We start from the raw sequence: 19676 nt of genomic DNA, 5'->3' as shown, positions 1-19676 counted from the left end.
TTTGCATACGAATTTTTATGTTGTTTTCTATTTCTTTTGTTTTTTTAGGGGTTCTTACAGAAGTATCGTAAGCATAAACAGCTTCAGCCTGAATACAGGAAACGTTCCAGCAGCCGCTAGCTTACTTCTTCTTGGACACACCGACGGTACGACCACGGCGACCTGTAGTTTTGGTGTGCTGGCCACGGACACGGAGACCCCAGTAGTGACGTAGACCACGGTGGGAGCGAATCTTCTTCAAGCGCTCCAAATCGTCACGCAGCTTTGAATCCAAATTGGATGATGTCAGCTGCGAGTATTTGCCATCGATGATATCCTTCTGTCTGTTAAGGAACCAGTTAGGCACTTTGTACTGCAGCGGGTTTGAGATGATGGTGACAACCTTGTCAACCTGTCCAATTCAACAAATGCAAAAAATTAGATTAATCGCGTACAATAATAGTATGTATATAATATATATTTACCTCCTCCTCGGTGCATTCACCAGCACGCTTGGTTAGATCTACATCGGCCTTCTTCAGCACAATGTTGGAATAGCGACGACCCACACCCTTGATGGCAGTCATGGCAATGCCAACTTTGCGCTTGCCATCAATGTTCGTATTCATGATACGAAGAATGTGTTGAAACTTCTCTGGGATGACGAGCGACTGCAAAAACAAATGGTTTATTAAAATTCAGTCGATTGGCACCGGAATAAGGCGTAAACAACAAAAGCCGAAATTGCATTTCTGCTAAAAATTGCAAAATAATTTAGCCATATATATCACAAAAATGCACTATTTTGTTTTCACAACGCACAGTATGGCATGCATTTGGGTTTTTAGCGTTAATCCGCTACTTTTAGCGTTTGATTAACTGGATATTTCACGATTTATATACAGACGCACCATTTTGCCCTGTTTAAGCGACAACTATTCAGTCGAAAAAGAAAGCGGATGTGCTGCGTCTTTCCACTTATGGCATTGACATTTCGAAAAACAGTGCTGAGCAACGTCCGAAATATCGATATATGCAAAAGCGCAGGGCTGTCTATAAAAGTGGAGGCCCTGAGAAAGCACCGTTATTGTTAATCATTTTCAGTTTGAAACAATGAATGTAATTGGGCGAATGAATGGTAAATGTCATTTAAATTTTTTATATATAATATTTTTTACATATTGTTATATTTTGCAGCACTCGATTGTGTTGGCGAGGATGACGTTATGTCATTACGCATCATATGCACGCTGGCACGTAATCATAAATACAATATAGAAGAGCTGGACAAATACGGTAATACGGCTCTACTCAAAGCCTGCTATCTTGGCAAGTTTGAGTGTGCACGGGTGTTGCTAGATTTTGGAGCTAATATATATGCCATCAATTATTTTGGGCAGAACGCCTTAACACTGGCTACCTATGCTGGTCATTTGCAGCTAGTGGTCGAATTGTTGCGTCGCCGTCCATACCAGGACTTTAATCTTTCTTCGCTCATACCTGCCGTTTGTGTGGCTGCAATGCGACAGCATAAGGCTCTAGAGGACTATTTTATGCGCTTAGACCCAATGGGAACACCAGCTTTGCAGACCGTGCATGGTAATAAACCTAGTTACATACATAATAATTATATTATAATTTTTAAAAGACGTCTATTTATAGGCCTTGGAATAAATAACTTGCGGAATATGGTAAAATCAAAACTAAAGACGAAACAATCAAAGCCAGTATTTATTAATATAATTAAATAAATGTATGCCAAAATACCTAATTGTGTATCATTATTGTATTTGGAATAAATTCAATTTTAATTTGTAATATGTCCCAGGGCTGCAATCACTATTTTTACTCAATACACATTTATGCAGTTGGGCAACGCCATGACTAGGGCCAATTGACAGCTGTTATTCGCGCCAAAACGCCAGTTTTGCCGCGGCTAGGAATTCATTAAAGTCACCAACGCACAAACGCGCTGATCAAATTTACAAAAATTGCATTCCACAAGAACAATTTAAATTAAACAGCAATCATGTTTGAGGCACGTTTGGGGCAAGCAACAACACTGAAGAAAATCCTTGACGCAATCAAGGATTTGCTTAATGAAGGCACCTTCGACTGCAGTGATTCGGGCATACAGGTAAAGAAAAGGAAGCTTTGCTCATGTGTCTGATATTTCTAAACGATTGCATGTTCTGCTTGCAGCTTCAGGCAATGGACAACTCCCATGTATCGCTTGTTTCACTGACGCTGAGATCTGATGGTTTTGATAAGTTCCGCTGTGATCGTAATCTGTCCATGGGCATGAATCTCGGCAGCATGGCAAAGATACTGAAGTGTGCCAACAACGAGGATAATGTGACTATGAAGGCTCAGGATAATGCGGACACAGTCACTATCATGTTCGAATCGGCTAATCAGGAAAAGGTCTCCGACTACGAGATGAAACTGATGAATCTCGATCAGGAGCACTTGGGCATTCCGGAAACGGAATATTCGTGTGTGGTACGCATGCCGGCTATGGAATTTGCGCGCATCTGTCGTGATTTAGCCCAGTTCAGTGAATCCGTTGTCATTTGCTGTACGAAAGAAGGTGTAAAATTCTCTGCCAGCGGTGATGTGGGCACTGCGAACATTAAGTTGGCACAAACTGGCTCCGTCGACAAAGAGGAGGAGGCTGTCACTATTGATATGCAAGAGCCGGTCACGCTCACTTTCGCCTGTCGCTACTTGAACGCTTTTACCAAGGCTACGCCGCTGTCTACCCAAGTGCAGCTGTCCATGTGCGCTGATGTGCCGCTTGTGGTTGAATATGCCATAAAGGATCTGGGTCACATACGCTACTATCTGGCGCCAAAGATCGAAGATAACGAAACATAAAATAGTCTCGGGATATACCTAACACATATTCATATTTCACATATACCGCATAATTCCCTAACATACGACATACTAATTGTTAAGATTTTACAGTGCAGCATTTCTTTGGCCAATAAAGTAATACAAAATGAAAAACTTGTTTCTCGTTTAATGGCAAAAACCATTTAATAAAATAACACTGGGTACAGTTAATATAAATAGAGAGTTGGCCTATGGTTAAAACTAAAGCAATCGAGCTGCTGTGGTCGGTCATACAAATCAAATGTTGCACCTTTTAATCTTTTTAATCTGGTTTGTCATAAGCTGAAGATTCGCAAATTAAATTAGTTTCAATATAACTTTTTAAGCCTCGATAATGTCGAAATCTCAAGCTAAATACATAGATAAATATCAGTATAAATTACATATAAGTACTCGTTCATAACAGGCACATATTCGAGACTTAGCATGAGTTTTGGGAGTACATTTTGTGTTGTATCTTATTTTATATATATTTTAGAGCGTGCTTACACGCTCTCAATACTTGAACAATTGGCTGAGTTAATGTAGAAGCTTTATCCTATATATTCTTTTTGTATAGCTGCCATTACAAAACATATAAAGCTAATCTAAATGTGTTCGTATTCATAATATAAAAGTGTATAAAAACATTTGAGAAACAAAAAAGCAAGAATTGTGCCACACAAACAACATGTCCTTGTTGCATATAACAAACTGTATAAATATTAATATATGGAATATAGATATATAAATATAGCATAAGGATAAGTATATTTTGTTATTAAGGCGCTGCTGATGCAGCAGAGCATGCACTGGGACTGGAGGTCTCATCGTATGCGGTGCCACTGTCGTTGTTATCTATACTTGCCTGAAGCAATGCCTGTAGCGATTTGATACATTGTTTTGATCCATCCATTGCCTCATTGGACAACTATAAAGTAAATAGCTAATTAGTTTGCTTGATCAAATTAAAAGAGTTTGTTGCGTACCATCGTAAAATTTAAAAAACCATGTGGCAAACCCTCAAGTATCTGCAAGTGTACTTGGCGACCTAGTCGCTTCAGCTTTTTGGCAAGCATAACACAGTCATCTAGGCAAGGATCCATGTTCAGCGTCTACAGGACGTAAACCCAGTTAATATGATTTCATCTATGGTTCAATTCCAAACTTACAAGTATTCTGGTCTCTGGCAATTGCGATAGCCACTCATCGCTGGCCCAGTAGGGCGATAGAAAAGGATCTTTGGGGACATCGAAAGCAAACTCTTCGCTGGGGCTTCGCGCAATTAGAGCATCCAAGTTGCGCACATCTTGCTGACCAGGTGTGCCTGTGCCGTGTATCTCATAGGATTGCGTGCATCGATGAATTATATTATTGACAGCCTCCTGCAAGCGACCCGGCAGAGTATCCACAATTATCTCACGTCCCGCCTCAACAAAAATGTTTTCCTCGGAGCTGCTTTTGGCGTGTCCATTCGTTAGTGGCAATTGTACAGCGGTATTTGTGTTCTCCTCCGTGGCTTCCATTGTAGCGGTATCAATAAGATATTTATCTAGAAAATTATCAATGTAGGCGGCTGATTCGGCATCTTTGGGTATCTCCGCAGAGATCTCAATCGGATAATGTTCAATGGGCTGCGAGTCGTCCTCGAATGACACACAGGAGCTATTGTCACTGTTATCACTGCTGGGTAGGTCAGTACGTTCCACGGTTTGACTGTGATACGAAGCGCTGGCAAAAGTATCGCTACTCTCCTCATCCGAACGATTAAGCGGCTCCAGCGGCGTCAGCGGGCTCTTGGCCGTCGAGGTACGTCGACTGGAGCTGATGCTCTGTGTTAGCTTCTCCGCCTCCGCAATAGGAGCCTGTGCATTGCGTATTTGCTCAAGCTGCTCCACATGCTTTGCATTTTCCTCCAACATTTCAGTAGAAGGCGCTGCGTAGGCGCGCAGGCAGCGCATCATAAAACCAAAGGGCAGCAGTGGATCCATTAGGCACAGAAGCCGCGCTGGACTAGGCACAAAACTAACCAGCGTAGGGCAATAGGCCAAAAACAGCCCATCCGGCACCCGGACGTTCTGCTCAATGCATTTGAGTGCCAATCCAATGGAGAGATTTGCGCCCGCTGAATCACCAGCGCATATAACACGCTCTGCGGTAGTGCCTAAGTACTGGGCGTTGTTCAGCAGCCAGCAATAAGCATAGTAGACTTCTTGCAGTGCGCGTGGAAATGGTGCCTCCGGTGCCAAGCTGTAGTCCACCGAAAGTATAGGCACATCCAGTGCCACGGCCCAATCGCGTAGGTATAGCTCGTGCGACTTTGATGATTGCGCCACAAAGCCGCCACCGTGGCAGTGAAAAAGTATCGATTTAGAAGCTGCTGCTGGTCGCCGCCAGCCGCGATAGCGACCCTCACCGAGCATACCAGCACGTCGCTTGGCGCTGAGCAGGCGCACTGAAACCGGCAGTCCGGGTCCAAGATGCGCACTGGGCACAGGTATATCTACAAACTGTAGCTCTGTTTCGTTTGCTACGTTTACTGTTTGTGTCGTACGTGCCGGTAAACGCATTGGCTCGGCGGGCAGCTCAATTATGCGATTCACTTTGATGGAAGTACCCACAATGCTGGGTAGCTTATGCATTAGCTCCGATTCGGCAAGAAACCAGAATGACTTGCAGAAATCGATTTTTGCATTTTGCGAAATGTTTACAATACGTCTTGCGCGCAGCTCCGGATTCATTAGATATTTGCCGCTAGACCAGAGGCTGCGTGTGGTCTTTAGCAAGGTGCTGCTGCTATTGTCAGTTTGCGAATAATATGTTTCGGAGTAACTGGCCATGCCAATTCCCAGAAAGCGAAGTACACCGCGAATTGAGTCGCCATACTGAAAGCCCAAGCAGCGTCCATAGAAACAATACTGGTTAATGGTGTCGCCCAGCTCGAAGAGCTGTTCGGCCGTATGCTGCCCACTAGCAAGTAGATCGCCCGTATTCACCGACCACTGCCGCAGAATTAACAGGTACTGCAGACAGGTGCACAGTGAGCAGAGCAACTGGGAGCATGCCTCTACCTCCTTCATGTAGAACTTCTTGCGAAAGAAGAGCGTGGCGCGAGTGGCCAGCAGCTGCTGGCAAATGCTGCGTCCATGTGTGATGCACGCATTGGTCACGTAGATAAAACTGCGATACCCGTTGCCCGGTGTGCATTCGTCAAAGTCATATTCGTGGGCAAAAGCTTCGATTTGCAGCACCAGCCGATTGGCCAGCACTATAAAATCCTGCCAGGCAATTTGTGCGGCATGCAGGCGTTGACCATATTCGGTATGATCCTTGGCAAAGTAGGCGGCATGTTCCAGACAATCGGCGTACAATTTGTGATAGGCGGGCTGTAAGTCGGCGGGAATAGGTGTGGTCGTTGGTTCGGTTGTTTGTGCTGTTGTTACTTTTCCATTGAGCTCATCCTTTGAGCCGGCTTGGGCCAGCTTGAGGTTGTGCTCAAAGTGGGTATTCGGCTTCGGGGAGCGACTATCAAGCTCAGATGTTGCGGTTGCAATCATTGCGCTGCTAGAAAGTTACAATTGGCATTAATAGTGCAAATAATCTACTTATGATGATAATAATAATAAAGAATATTGGCATATATCATCAAATTAGTTAACTTTTACAATTCGACCTAAAAGCGTACAAAGGTTTCTTTTTGCTGATGGAGGCTTTTCAAATTTCCATGTTAGGCAGAGTTTGAAACCTTTGAAACTAAGCGTATAAAAACTTTCACCTGACAACTACGCAATACCAAGTTTTGAATTACTGCACTTGAGATATCTCTTTGGCTGTTACACCATGACTTGTGAAGATAAGTTTTTAACTTACAGCTTTTATACACCTTGCAGCAGATTTATTTCATGGCTTACAAATGCATTTTACTTTAAGCAATATAATTAAACAATACTCAAATTCGTCAGTCGAAATATGATACTGTGTGTAATGATTTAGTAATAGTGTTGACTAAGTGGATTTTCCGTTGGAACAAGCTCATTTGTTCTTTTTTCCTGAATGAACTCATTGCTCAATTGTTTAAATTTTACGTAGGTGTGCGTCACATTTCAATACGAATATTTTAAGCAAATTTGTTTCCCTATTACCACTCTATTATAAGCAAAATAAGTTAATTGAAATACTAATAACAACTGAGCACAAGCAATTCAGAACCAGCTCAGTCTCAGCTGATCAGTAACCGTTCAACCTTAATGAGCTTGCACTTTCCAGCACTAATTCATAACATCGATATATCGATATCATGCTACATAACATTTCTATTAGAAGGAATATGTCACAACAGAATCATCGGATCGGTGAATTGCAGTGCTGCAGTTTGTTCACACATTAAAGTTAATGTTAAAGTTCTAGTACTTTAATAAAAATAATGTGCATAAGGAGTGTGTGTGTGTAAGGAATATAGTGTACGCAATTATGAGTGTTAGCATTGTGCAATACTATGGAGAACAGACGAGCAAATGTGGATACTGTACGGGCACGGACTGTAGCAAATCGCACGGTAAGAACACCATTTAGAACATACATAAGAAAAACTAAAGTACAATGTATTCACCACTCGCATATTTACTTCCATGCGTGTGTGTGTTCGTCATACAGGTATGCATGCATATCGCTTGACCTGCGACGATTACCAAGAGCTGATCGATAGAGGATGGCGGCGCTGCGGTAATTACTGCTATAAGCCGCAAAACGACATCACATGCTGCCCATGCTATACGATTAAGTGCGACGCTCTGGAATTTAAACTAACCAAGTCCAATAAACGCATTTTGCGGCGTATGAATAACTTTTTACGCGATGGCAAACGCGAGCCAAGCGAGCAGCAGCAACAGACAGCGGGTGAATCAAAAAACGCCGATGTCGCTGACGTCGTCGTTGGGGTCAATGCAAGCGACCCTCAGCCACAGCTGCCTGATAAGAAGCCCTCTCTAATTAATGTTGAGCAAGTTGAGAGTTTAGCAGCAGAAATGAAAAGCGCGTGTCCTGCTCCAGGGCTGGACGTGACGGCAGGCAAAGGCGATCCAGCAGCGTCGCTGTTGGTATCTAACAAATGTAAAAGTAAGTCCACTGATGTTTTTTGTATAAGGCCTTGCATCAACTATTAATTTGGTCAATGTCATAGCACTAACCTCCAATTTAAATCCGCCACGCAAGAAGGCTAAGCAAATGCGCCTGGAGCGCAGGCAAGCCAAACTGGGCGCCCCGCTTGAGCAGCCACCACTCACCAAAACGTTGAAACAGGAGAAGAGCTTGAAAGATTTTCTGGCAGCACCCTGTGATACTGATAAACATAATTTAAAGGTGTGTTTTTAGGTCTAAGAAAACAATTGCTAAATGTGCACCAAGACCATTTATTTAATTCAAAGTTCGTATACAGCTCGAGATAAGCAATTGTAAATAAAATGTGCACTAACTGTTTGTAATGTGGTCAGTTGCCAATTCAAAAAAAGAGCTGAAATGGTTAAATCCGTTTAAAATTTCAACAGTTTTCGGCGGACGCACTATGAACACATCTAAATGTTGCTAGAAGATGTTTTTACTAAATCTAAAGCTTAGCTTATCTTGAGCTGTATACTACCTTGTCATGCTGTCTGTATCGAATCGAAGCACGTGTCTTTATGCCCAAAAAAATTTGAAAGCGTTTGCAGCACGTAGCTAGTGTTTAACCTTTTATCATGTATATAGTATGTAGATTGTTTTGTGTTACCTTTTGCGTGTGCCCTTGAGTCCCTTTATGTACACACATCGTATTTGTGCTATTTGTTGCAGATCGTTTTGGTCGCTGCCTCAGATACACAGCGCACTTGTGCCGATGCAGTACACGCATTGTATCGCAAATATCAATTAGTCATACACAATGATAATCCCGCACGCCTAACATTAGCTAGTATGCAGAGGTTTTTGGTTAAATCACCCCTAAAGGTAATTATAAATGATTTTCTTTCTTTTTCTATAAATCTTACTATAGCTGCGTTTGGTGAACGTCAACAGCGAGGAATTCAGGCGCACGTTACCTCAAAGTTTTGAGCTGTATAAGAAGTATCAGATTGTCATACACCATGATCCGCCCAATAATCTGATGGCATACAAGGATCATCTGCAACAGTCGCCCATGAAGGTTGCTAATTGAACAAATATAAATGTTTAATAATAAAAAAAACACAATTTTTTTTAAAAATTTTATAAGGGAATTCTAATCTTATTGCTTACATTGATTTCAGCACCAAACAACCGAAGATGCTCCGGACATGGGATATGGATCATTTCATCATCAGTACTGGCTGGATGGCAAATTGATTGCTGTAGGCGTCATTGATATACTACCTGGATCAGTTAGTTCAGTGTACTTTTTTTACGATCCTGAATATAGCTTTTTATCGCTGGGCACATATGGTTCTTTAAGGTTCGATTTGAGTGGACTGTATAGGTATTTGTTATTAACATACATGCTTGTTTTAGGGAAATTGACTTGGTGCAGACAATTGCCGAGCGTGTACCCGCTTTGAAGTATTACTATATGGGATTTTACATACACTCTTGTCCTAAAATGCGCTATAAGGGAAAGTTGTCTGCGTCTTATTTATTGTGCCCTGAGACTTATGTTTGGGTGCCCCTAACCGATGGTAGCTTACAAATACTTTATAACTTTTTTTTCCAAATAATTATTGTTATCGTAATATTATGCCACAGCCGTACGTTCCAAACTAGATGTGGAAAAGTATCAGCGCCTGAATCCGGATGCCACAGCAAAGGATGTGAATGAGTTTTTGAATCAGCATTTAAACGATGTAATGCTGCTCCTTGACGCTAAAACCTGCGTCAGTTACAATAGTTTCGTACAAGTAAATATATGTTTTTTACTACAAGTACTGGACATTTATTTACTACTATCTTTTTTTTGACAGCTTACTGGCGTTGTTGGCGATCGCGATGTGATTATCGAGTACAGCAAACTCGTGGGTAGAGTGTGTGCACAGCGCATGCTTTTTGTGAACATGTCTTGAAAGGCATATTGTTGAAGAATTACAAATAAATTCATAAATGCACCTTTATTCATTATATACCACGCAATTAAGTTAATCGCCTTAGCTAAGTAGTGCAAAATTATTTCATTCAAATGTAAAATGTTAAATCTCTGTTAATCCTAGCTAATACTTATGTGCGACTTCGTTCTTAAAATTCAGTTTTATCATATAACAAATACATACATACAAACAATAAAATGTTGAGCAACAAACTAAAATATATAATTTGTTTTGATCAATTATGCGAGATGAGTAGGTTGAAAAAACATGTATGTTACCCGAAACATTTGAGATAACAATGATAGCTCGAATGCTTAGCAAATTAACAACTGTTATCACTAATCATCACAGCTTATCAACAGGCAGCTAAATGCATCAATAAAACTAATTATCTAACAACAAATTCGCGCTCTCAGAAAAGCTGCCACTTAGTAGTAGTCACGAGCATTTATTGTGCATCTCGGCATTTTATTCACAGCATGATTACATGTTAAATGGCATTGTATGGGCAAGCAAAGTGTTAGTAAGGAAGCTGACATGTGCGAGTTCTTGAAGTTTAAGCTAGTGGGCAAGTGGATGACGATGGCCTTTTGTAAATCTGCAATATCAAGGGACAGAATATTGGATTCTCTGAATTTTTCGCTCAGTGTAAAGAGGTCTAATCGGCTCAAAAGCCATTTTGTAAATCCATAAAAATAAATATAAATGAAGTTCCTTTTTATGTAAATTTATGTACTTATATTAAAAGAGAAGAGTAGCGGATGAGTAACCAAAATTTCAAGATACAAATATAAAAGAAAGCAACAAACATAATATATAATGTAATCACGTTAATATAGCAATTAACACTTGCCTGCCATTTTGTCAAGAGCTTAAATTAAAAAAATATTTTTACTTATAAACGGAGCTGCTGACTGTAAGTCCCAGACGACGTGCAGTTAATTTTCTTTTTATACTCTGTATATAAAAAATCTTTAAAAAGGGTATAAATTTGTTGCCGAACGAGACGAGTTAACATCGAGATAAGGACCATAATATTAGTTGCAACCACAATCAATTAAGAGATTATCTAATATAGCTCTGGCTAATATAAAAAGTATGTGCCATGCTTGATTATTTTTATATCTTTGACATTATACACAGCTTAAAATATTCTACCTGATACTGGGTATACGCTAGTCAAGCTGTATACTCTCTGCTTTTTTTTTGAGTATTCCCGTTTTATCTCGTTTTATAAGCATTATTTAATATACATATAAGCTTAAATAAATAATTCAAGCACGTGAGCTCGTGCTGGTTGATCATTGACAAGGACTGGCAAGAATGGAATAATTTTTTAAATATTTATTTTAGCCCGTGATTGGCACGAATTTGTACATTTTTGTTCGGATTTAAAAATTTCTCCTAGTGCAATAATCGCATGCGATTTTCTTTTGTGGCGCGCTAACAAAACAAGAGCTAGGGCAAGCAGGAGAGAGAGAGAGAGAGAGAGCGAGAGAGAAAAGCAGCGAACGAAGCGTCAATCTCGAAACCGCCAACAGTCAACAACAATTTAAACAATTTTTAACCGTTTGTTTTTGCGCTTCGCTGTCGCCGGCCGAGGTTTTGCTTAAAAACGTCGTCGCCGTCTGACGGTACATAACTTAACTAAAGTATATATGCCATTGGCAGCTGGCGATTTAGCTTCATTCGTTCCGCGGCGTTCTCAGCTGTAGCAACAGTGCCCAATCCCGCCTAATCCCACTCCCCCCACATATCTAGTGGCACATCGGGCGCTCACCGCGTACCCAAAATGTGAGTGTGCAAGTGCGCGTGCTTATTTTATTATTGCATTATATTAACCATTTCTTAATGGGAAAATAATAAGTTGACAAGCATTGAGCAAGGACTCCAAATTAAAAAAAAATAAAAATACATAAAAATAAATAAATAATTTTATCGCAGTCTCCTCGAACTGCCATGGAAAAATTTCTTGCATGCGAATAATTTATATGGCAAAGTGTGCCAAGCGAAACGTTATAAAGTGTATATAATTATGCGGTGTATCGGAACATAGTGCCTAATCAATTGCGAAATGCTGCGACAAGTGCAAGTTAAAGATATCCGATTTTTCGAGCTTAGCATCCTTAATCAAAATCAGCTGAGGCCAACACGTGCCGATTTGAAGTGTATTTCTCTTGTTTACAAGCTGCGTGTGGCGCTATAATTTTATTTTTATTTGGGTTAAAATATGCATTTCAGTTATGAATTCGCATTTTATATGGCAACTGGTTTAGTCGTTGGGCACGCTTTTTATATTGAGTCTTAAAAAATGCATGATATTATTTTAAATAATTCATTTAATTAAAATTTAATTCTAAAAGCTAGTTTATTTAATTTATGATTTTCCGAAGCTGTTTTGTTAATATTCGTTATTATATAATTCGTATAAAGTCTGATGACCCGCAATTGATCTTCTATGCGATTTTCAATCAGACTTTCTATCAAAAGTTTCGACTTAAATGTTATGCAATATTCAAAGTTTAACGATATTTCTAGATGTTTTTTCATCAATTTTTTAAGGTCTTTTGATTTGGTTGTGTTAATCTATTGAATTACTATGTAACTTGCTATTTTTCGCATTGATTTTTCATAAATCAAGCTGCTAATTATATGAATAATTATTTTGACTACTTAGTTTATAGTATATTTCGCATTTTTTTGTGTACCATGTAATTGTGGCTTGTGCAAATAAGTTGCTGTTATTTTTTTCTCGACTTATATTCAAAAGTTAATTATAACGTGCAAAAATGTGATTCCATGGGAATTAGTGCAATGCCCAAGTTGAGTTCGTTTCGGTTACTGAGAACCCAGCAACAATACGTAACATCCAAATAAAACTAAAAAATACAAAAAATACAACAAGAATAACTAATGCCAACTGGTAAAGCGCATTACATATTTCAATATTATGTGAGACACGGTTCATTGCCATTGAATTAGTTTGCAGAATTAAAAATAAAAAGGAATACAAAACAAACAAAACAGTCCGATAGCCATGCAAACGGACAAAAAGCCGAGCTGTTTAAACGTTTTTCAAAAGCCAAATCAACAACAATAACAACAAATACTTCGAGAGAGATACAAACTACCAAACCATGTCAATTGTGTGCTCATGTCTTATGTAAATGCTTTAAGCACGCGTGCTATGGGTAAATAATATGTTATATAGGGTATATAATATGTTATGCTTATATATAATTCGTTATGTGCATGGGTGTCGACATCTAACGGTTTAATTGTGCGCTATGGATAGGCTTTATGGACTAGATCATGCTCCGATATCGTGATATCGTAGCCCCCCACAAGCTTTTTATCGAACAATAAATCAAATCTGTATAGCCTCATAAATAGCAAGGATTGCAGAAGGAGTCCAACGATAAGTCAAAAAAAAAAAATTATTTTTGTTGCTGTTATTTTACAACTAATTAACGATTAACCTAACTATAATGAGTGGCACTTACTTTATCAAACGACCAGGTCTTATCGTATATTTTACAATTACGATTTTTTCCTTGCCCTCGCCATATAACGTCATAAATTTTTGAGTTGATTTTTTAGAGCCTGGCGCTGATAAAGCGCCACGCTCCTGATTAGAGGCGCACACGGCAAATTAATTAGCAGCACTCTCAACCCAAAGATACTCTATTTAGATCTTTGCTTTGGTACATGGTAGTTTCCGTAGGTTTTTTGAATCCGTGAATTATACTTAGATATCACACATATGGCTGTAACGGCGGGTTCTACCCGCAGCTTTTAGAAATTTGGCAAGTTGCTAAAGTTGCTAATGGATTGCAGATAAGATATTTGTAAATCTGAGTCAGAGCACTGTGCAACAGACTTTTAATCATAAACTAATTGACTTGTTCAAGCTGTGAGTTTCAACAAGTTATTTAACAATTGGCGTGAAGAGAAAGGAAATTAGTTTGGGTATTTTTTTAATCATACCAAGGTCTTATTATGCAATGTCTGGCTGGTATTGAAAAAGAAAACATTACATATAATTACATCGAAAATATTCCTACGCAATAACTTTTTCGATTAACTTAAAGATAGACGTGAAATATTCAAAGATAATAATACAATGGACTACAAACAATTATCGGATGTTAATAGTGTTGCAAAAATATGTTTTATCGCAGTGTTCAAAATTGTATCTTCCTTTAAAATAAGCTTTTAGGGTATCAACACGATAATCAAGACGAAGCAAGGGCTTAAGTGGGCTAATTAAGCTAACGTGCTTAAGCTTATTAATTATACATATAATTTATATGCACTTTGTTAAAGCTCTTCAGATGTTATACAATTAATATTAGACTCCAAGCCTTTGTTACTGATTGTGTTTATTTGCATTCTTTAATCCAATTAATATGAACCCGTCATTCGACTTTGCTGGCCCATGGGATAACTTAAATGGCATATCTTGAATGCGATATCTATTTTTGGTCTTAGACCTCTTATTTCGGATTTTATTTCATTTTATTTTTTTGCATATAATTACGCCGTATGCTAATGCACGTCACGTCTTTTGAGTGTCTATGGAGAAGTTATATATAAAATATACTTAGATACGCCTTAAATGCATATATTTAACTACCGGTCGAGTTCGTACACCTAGAAAATTACATAGAGCCTAGTGGCTACACGCAATAATTTTAATGAGCTATTCGCTTTTTGTTTGCGTACTGCAATAACATGATAACCAAGTATTATAGAGCTATATATATATATTTTATGCGCCTGGTTGCGCTAACTTTCGATTTTTGTTGTTGTTGTTTTATTCGGCTACAAAACTGTTGTACTTTTTGTATTTTTATTTTGTAGTTTTATTGTATTTGTTTTGGATTTCTTCCGTTCATTGAGAACTTTGGCAAAACCAAGACGATAGCTTATCACAGCAAACACAAAGACTTGTTTATGGGCCTACTTAGAAGCCCATGCATGTGAATTGTTCTTGGAACTTGAGCTGTGGCAATAGCCAATATGATATGCTATTTCCACAAGGCTTTTATAATACAATTTAAATGATTTAATGGCCAGCTGCAATCTACAGACGATTACCAATTCAGTTACTTGTAAATTTCCTTTTGGTTAGCTGAGATTTCCAATATTTATTTATTTAAAGTCCAAGCCACTTGAGCAGTAATGTGTTTTTGATGTGACTGAACATTAAGTTACGCCTAGTTTAGCAGCATTTTTTCTTCGATTCCTAAACTTCTAGTGGAGTGTGCCAAATATAACAAAGAAGAAGATAAGAATAAGTTTTGTAGCTAGTTAACATTTTTGTAAAAATTTCACTCTAGCGATTTAGTCACACAACGGGCGAAATGTGTGAAATTTTTGACAGTTGCTATTTAAAAATATCCCCGTTTACCAACACATGCTCACTTTGTTAGTATGTGTGTGTAAGTACTAGAAGTATCTGGCTAACTGCCTTAGTTAACCCTGTCGCGTTAATATGTAGACGTAATTTAGACGAGGCTACATGCCATTGGCAAAAACTGCATGTGCAATATTGTGAATGGCTTTCAAACAGCTGTCCAAATCGAATCCAATATACGAATTCGACGTGCCAAGGGCAATATTATATACACAAGTCAAGTGTTGCAGTTACAAATGCAATTCCCCCAAAACAGATTTTTTTGTTTAACTTTTTGTTGATGCTGTTGTTGCACAAATGCATATTACTGGCTGATCTAAACAATTTGAAAATTTGTGTAGCGTGTTGGGGAGCAATTACCTTATCAAAAGGCTGACCACAATGGCAGGCAATGATAGGCGGCTATTTTAAAAATCAAGAATTAAATCAAAAACACTTTAAATAATAAAAAAGTGCATGACTAGTTTTTCGTATTGCTATTTGTGATGTTCATAACTCAATTTGGCTTAAATGCTGCTCACGTGCGTGGTCAAATTGGTAACTGAGACGTGCTTAAACTGTTTGTCAAATAAAAACAGTCACATATATTTCTTTATTGTCGGAAATAAATATGATTATTGCATTTAAATGACACGTGTTTGCCAAATGGAGCACTAAAACCCAAAGTACTTGACAAACATATTACATTGTTCTCGACCGACATGCAGAATGGCAAGGAATTTCCCTTTATCTCATAAAAGCAGGGAAATATTATTCCTTATGTTCGCATTAAAACTGATTATAATTTTAAATTATGATATCTGGGTTTTGCAACAGAGCGCTTCGTCGATCATTCAATCGTGAAGCAGTCATTTAAATAGTTAAAGCTAGAGTTACTGATATAAATTAGCCTATTGCAACTAAAGTTGATCATTCACGTTGCTGAACTCGTTAAACTTATCAACCGGCGCATTGTGACCTGAGCAAAGCTAGTGTGAATACCCTATAACTGTAATTATTTTAATTCAAAATTGTTCTAAATTGTGTAAAACTATTTTAATATAAAATAACTAATAATAATAATAGTAGGGGAAAATTTCCTCACTGTTCGTTGAGTAAGAAATGTTTGGCTATAAATACATGCCATTATTTTCATTATAAATTAACCAGCTAATACCAAGAATTTAAGTTTATTAAAATTGTTCAGTTTAGCAATTGAAGATTTCCCAGTCTTAAAACCTGAATGCGAGATAAGATGTCACAAAAAGCGATGCCAAAAAAGAAGGAAAAAATAACCTCCGCATTCTTGTTTAATTTTGATTTATGCACTAATTTAAACTTAAAACAACTTGAGTGCAACTTCCCCCGCCGTAATGCATAATAAAGTCTTTAACTGTTTCCTGTTATCGTCTTGCAGTTGACATTGACGTGCCGCACACCAACAACAACAACAACCTGCCATAATGGCTGTTATGCCCTGCTGTAAGTACACATTTAATTTCAGCACAAAAAAAAAAATTAAAGAAAACAAATAATGCCATACTGGCTCATAAATAAATTTCACGTGATGCTGTTCGTCAGCCAAAAATCTGAATTCCCCGAAAAATTAAACGATTAAATATTGAGAGTTACGCATGCGCCGTTAATTAGACACCTGACGGGCCCCGAATTTCAAATGGAGCTCAAGTTGACAGATCTAAGATTTAGCGCTAATTGCTCTAATGTGCATGGCAAACGCTAGCCGAAAAAGTAGTTTATAAATAAATAGAAACAAATAACAAAAGCAAATAAACAATTACTCTCAATTAATAAACAATATTTTTTTGTCGCTTGCAGTTTATGTGCCGAAGCGCGTGAATGTGGCCATAATGTTGTTCATGATGTGCCTCATCAATTATATGATGCGCGTCAATCTGTCCATCAATATAATTGCAATGGTACAGGAACGAGATGAGAACGGCACACTTGTGGAACAGCCAGATGTGAGTACGGGAAATACCCCGTGCCATGCGCTCTTATATAACCAAACTAATTATCCTTTTGAATGACAGTATGGCAACCGCTACGATTGGTCGCAACAGGATCAGGCCTTGCTGTTGGGCGGCTATTTCTATGGTTATATGATCACCTCACTGCCAGGCGGCACGGTCGCCGAGATGCTCGGCGGCCGCAATGTGGCAGGGTATAGTTGTCTTTTGGGCGCTCTACTGACTGCATTGACACCGGCGGCCGCTGCCTGGGATAAATATGCCGTATTTACAGTACGTTTTCTAATTGGACTCGTTTCTGGTGTCGTCTATCCCTGCTGTCACAATTTGGTGTCAAAATGGTCGCCGCCGGACGAAAAGGGCAAGTTTGTCGCCTCGCTGATGGGTGGCACATTCGGCACCGTCATCACTTGGCCACTGTGCGGCCTCATCATTGAAAGTCTGGGTTGGGTCTGGGCCTTCTATGCAGTTGCCATCTTTGTGGTTATTGTAGTGGGCTTCTGGTTCTATCTGGTCAGCGATACGCCGGCGCAGCACAGCACCATCAGCATCAAGGAGCGGGAATACATTGAAAACAGTCTGGGCGGCACACTAGCCAAAAAGGCGGTAAGTCTCGAGTGTATTTATGGGAATACACAAAATATTTATTCATTATCCCTCTTGCAGAAATGGCCTCCATACAAACAGCTGATATTCTCCATGCCATTCTGGGCGCTGACTCTGCTGCATTACGGCAGCATGTGGGGTCTGTTCTTCCTGATTACGGCCACGCCCAAGTTCTTGAGCGAAGTGCTCGGGTTCAATCTGTCCTCGGCGGGTTTCCTGTCCAGTTTGCCACACATTGCGCGTCTGTTGGCTGCCTTTGGGTTTGGTTCCGTTGCGGATTGGATTCGACGCAAGGGTTGGTGGACTATTACGTCCACCCGCAAGATTTTCTGCATACCCTGTAAGTGTTCGCTCAAAACTAATATTTTTCTTTGCTTAAATAACTAAATTATTCATTTTTATTTTTTTATTTGTTTACAGCTCACATCTTGCCAGGCATTATGCTCATAGTATTAGCCTTTTGCGGACGCGATCCGTACGTCTGTGTGGCCATAATGACCATATCGCTGGGCTTCAATGGTGCCGCGACTTCCACAAATTTGGCCAACTCGCAGGATTTGGCACCAAATTTTGCGGGAACCATGTACGGCATCATCAATTGCCTGGGCACTACACCAGGCATCTTCTCGCCCTTGATTGTGGCCGCATTTACCCGTGAAAAGGTGCGTCCAAAGCAGCTATTCCCACTCAATTGTTTGCTAATGAACTGCATTTTTATTTCTTCATTTTCTATAGAACACCATCGATGAATGGTTCTGGGTATTTGTGATTGGCGCAGCGGCCTACATTTTGCCTGCCATATTTTTCTGGATCTTCGGCTCGGGGAAGATCCAAAAATGGAATGAGGTGCAGACCACCGAGCCGAGCGAGGATGTTGTCAATACAAAGTTGTAGTTTGTGCCTTGGCAATTGGCTGTGATGTTGTAGTACTAATGCCATATAATTATGACGTATGTACGTTTGTATATATGTTAATGTACCTATATAGAGGGTACATTAATAGCGAGTCCTATTAAAGTTAATGCTGTCTATTTATTGTTGTAAAAGATATTGTTTTTATTATGTGCCCTGTTTTACTTGTTTATGATTTGAATAAATATAAGGGACCTACCTCCGAACTATGATAATAAGTATTCAAAGTCAAAACGTTTATTGGTTTCTTCGAGAATTTCCTCTACTGCTCAAGATCTTTCTTCCCGCTTCGGTTGAAAACCTTGTTGTCTATTTAAAACCTGTCTTTTTACATAGACATAAGAAGTCAAATTTGTCAACGGCCTTACTTTTTGTTTTCTTTTGGGGGGAAGCACTCGAACTGGTTGCGGTCTCTGCAAACGTTAATTTTTGCGCATTCAAGCAAAAAACCCCAAGTTGACACAACAATTAGTTAAATGTTAATCAAAATGCAGAACTGCAAACCCCGTTTTTTGTTGTTGTTTTTGTTTTCAAATCAGTTTTAATAAATTAACTTCACGGCCGTGAGCCTATGAAGCAACCATGTCAACAAAGCTTTCTAAAAATATATAATCTGAAAAACAACGTTGCGCAAAATTGTTTACAAATATAGAGAGGCTTCTCGAGTAGTTGCAACCGCAACTACTGAAATATAAATTAATTAAAACTAAAAGTGTGCACAAATTATACCATTTATTTTAAGTAAACTCATCGTTCATAATTAGGAGTAGTATGTTCAACATCTTGTATAATATTTCTTACTGTCAATCATGTTAGCTTACATTATGAATAGAT

The 19676-nt window shown here is 39.0% G+C and overlaps 6 protein-coding genes across 10 annotated transcripts; 4 read left to right on the top strand and 2 right to left on the bottom strand.

Moving 5' to 3' along the window:
• Nucleotides 1–6: 6 nt before the first annotated feature.
• RpS18 (ribosomal protein S18) lies at nt 7–1031 on the bottom strand. Its single transcript, XM_064679959.1, has 3 exons — nt 891–1031; nt 465–650; nt 7–391 (listed from the first exon to the last, which is right to left on the bottom strand). Exons 1-3 carry the CDS (start codon nt 891–893, stop codon nt 122–124), a joined length of 459 nt encoding a protein of 152 aa, XP_064536029.1. The 5' UTR covers nt 894–1031; the 3' UTR covers nt 7–121.
• On the top strand, nt 917–1797 carry plu (plutonium). Of its 3 annotated transcripts, none has more exons than XM_064679957.1 (3): nt 917–1117; nt 1177–1275; nt 1380–1520. In XM_064679957.1, the coding sequence occupies exons 1-3, from the start codon at nt 1093–1095 to the stop codon at nt 1460–1462; spliced, it is 207 nt and encodes a 68-aa protein (XP_064536027.1). In that variant the 5' UTR covers nt 917–1092; the 3' UTR covers nt 1463–1520. The 3 variants fall into 3 exon arrangements, with proteins under 3 accessions (XP_064536027.1, XP_064536026.1, XP_064536025.1); XM_064679956.1 differs by adding an exon at nt 1628–1797 and having other exon boundaries at nt 992–1117; nt 1177–1578; XM_064679955.1 differs by adding an exon at nt 1642–1797 and having other exon boundaries at nt 994–1117; nt 1177–1578.
• Nucleotides 1798–1893: 96 nt separating this feature from the next.
• On the top strand, nt 1894–2991 carry PCNA (Proliferating cell nuclear antigen). The gene is made up of 2 exons (XM_064679953.1): nt 1894–2116; nt 2182–2991. Exons 1-2 carry the CDS (start codon nt 2009–2011, stop codon nt 2854–2856), a joined length of 783 nt encoding a protein of 260 aa, XP_064536023.1. The 5' UTR covers nt 1894–2008; the 3' UTR covers nt 2857–2991.
• Hsl (hormone-sensitive lipase) lies at nt 2989–7031 on the bottom strand. Of its 2 annotated transcripts, none has more exons than XM_064679946.1 (4): nt 6727–7031; nt 4029–6420; nt 3846–3971; nt 2989–3787 (listed from the first exon to the last, which is right to left on the bottom strand). In XM_064679946.1, exons 2-4 carry the CDS (start codon nt 6411–6413, stop codon nt 3638–3640), a joined length of 2661 nt encoding a protein of 886 aa, XP_064536016.1. In that variant the 5' UTR covers nt 6414–6420; nt 6727–7031; the 3' UTR covers nt 2989–3637. The 2 variants fall into 2 exon arrangements, with proteins under 2 accessions (XP_064536016.1, XP_064536017.1); XM_064679947.1 differs by having other exon boundaries at nt 4029–6417.
• Nucleotides 7032–7201: 170 nt separating this feature from the next.
• Ate1 (arginyltransferase 1) lies at nt 7202–10163 on the top strand. 2 transcript variants are annotated; one of them, XM_064679951.1, is made up of 8 exons: nt 7202–7411; nt 7510–7971; nt 8036–8214; nt 8683–8835; nt 9135–9316; nt 9373–9536; nt 9604–9755; nt 9819–10163. In XM_064679951.1, exons 1-8 carry the CDS (start codon nt 7327–7329, stop codon nt 9915–9917), a joined length of 1476 nt encoding a protein of 491 aa, XP_064536021.1. In that variant the 5' UTR covers nt 7202–7326; the 3' UTR covers nt 9918–10163. The 2 variants fall into 2 exon arrangements, with proteins under 2 accessions (XP_064536021.1, XP_064536022.1); XM_064679952.1 differs by lacking the exon at nt 8683–8835 and adding an exon at nt 8882–9031 and having other exon boundaries at nt 7204–7411.
• A 1413-nt stretch (nt 10164–11576) lies between these two features.
• LOC135426695 (sialin) lies at nt 11577–19060 on the top strand. The gene is made up of 7 exons (XM_064679940.1): nt 11577–11732; nt 16754–16818; nt 17173–17318; nt 17388–17930; nt 17991–18270; nt 18351–18592; nt 18666–19060. The coding sequence occupies exons 2-7, from the start codon at nt 16800–16802 to the stop codon at nt 18822–18824; spliced, it is 1389 nt and encodes a 462-aa protein (XP_064536010.1). The 5' UTR covers nt 11577–11732; nt 16754–16799; the 3' UTR covers nt 18825–19060.
• Nucleotides 19061–19676: the final 616 nt, after the last annotated feature.

This window comes from Drosophila montana, unplaced genomic scaffold (genome assembly GCF_035044405.1).
Source record: "Drosophila montana isolate Dmon_TW-CO22-7 unplaced genomic scaffold, ASM3504440v1 contig_2081_1, whole genome shotgun sequence".
Lineage (NCBI taxonomy): Eukaryota > Metazoa > Arthropoda > Insecta > Diptera > Drosophilidae > Drosophila > Drosophila montana.
The sequence above is the reverse complement of the archived record's forward strand: the minus strand, read 5'-3'. Positions and strand labels throughout refer to the sequence as shown.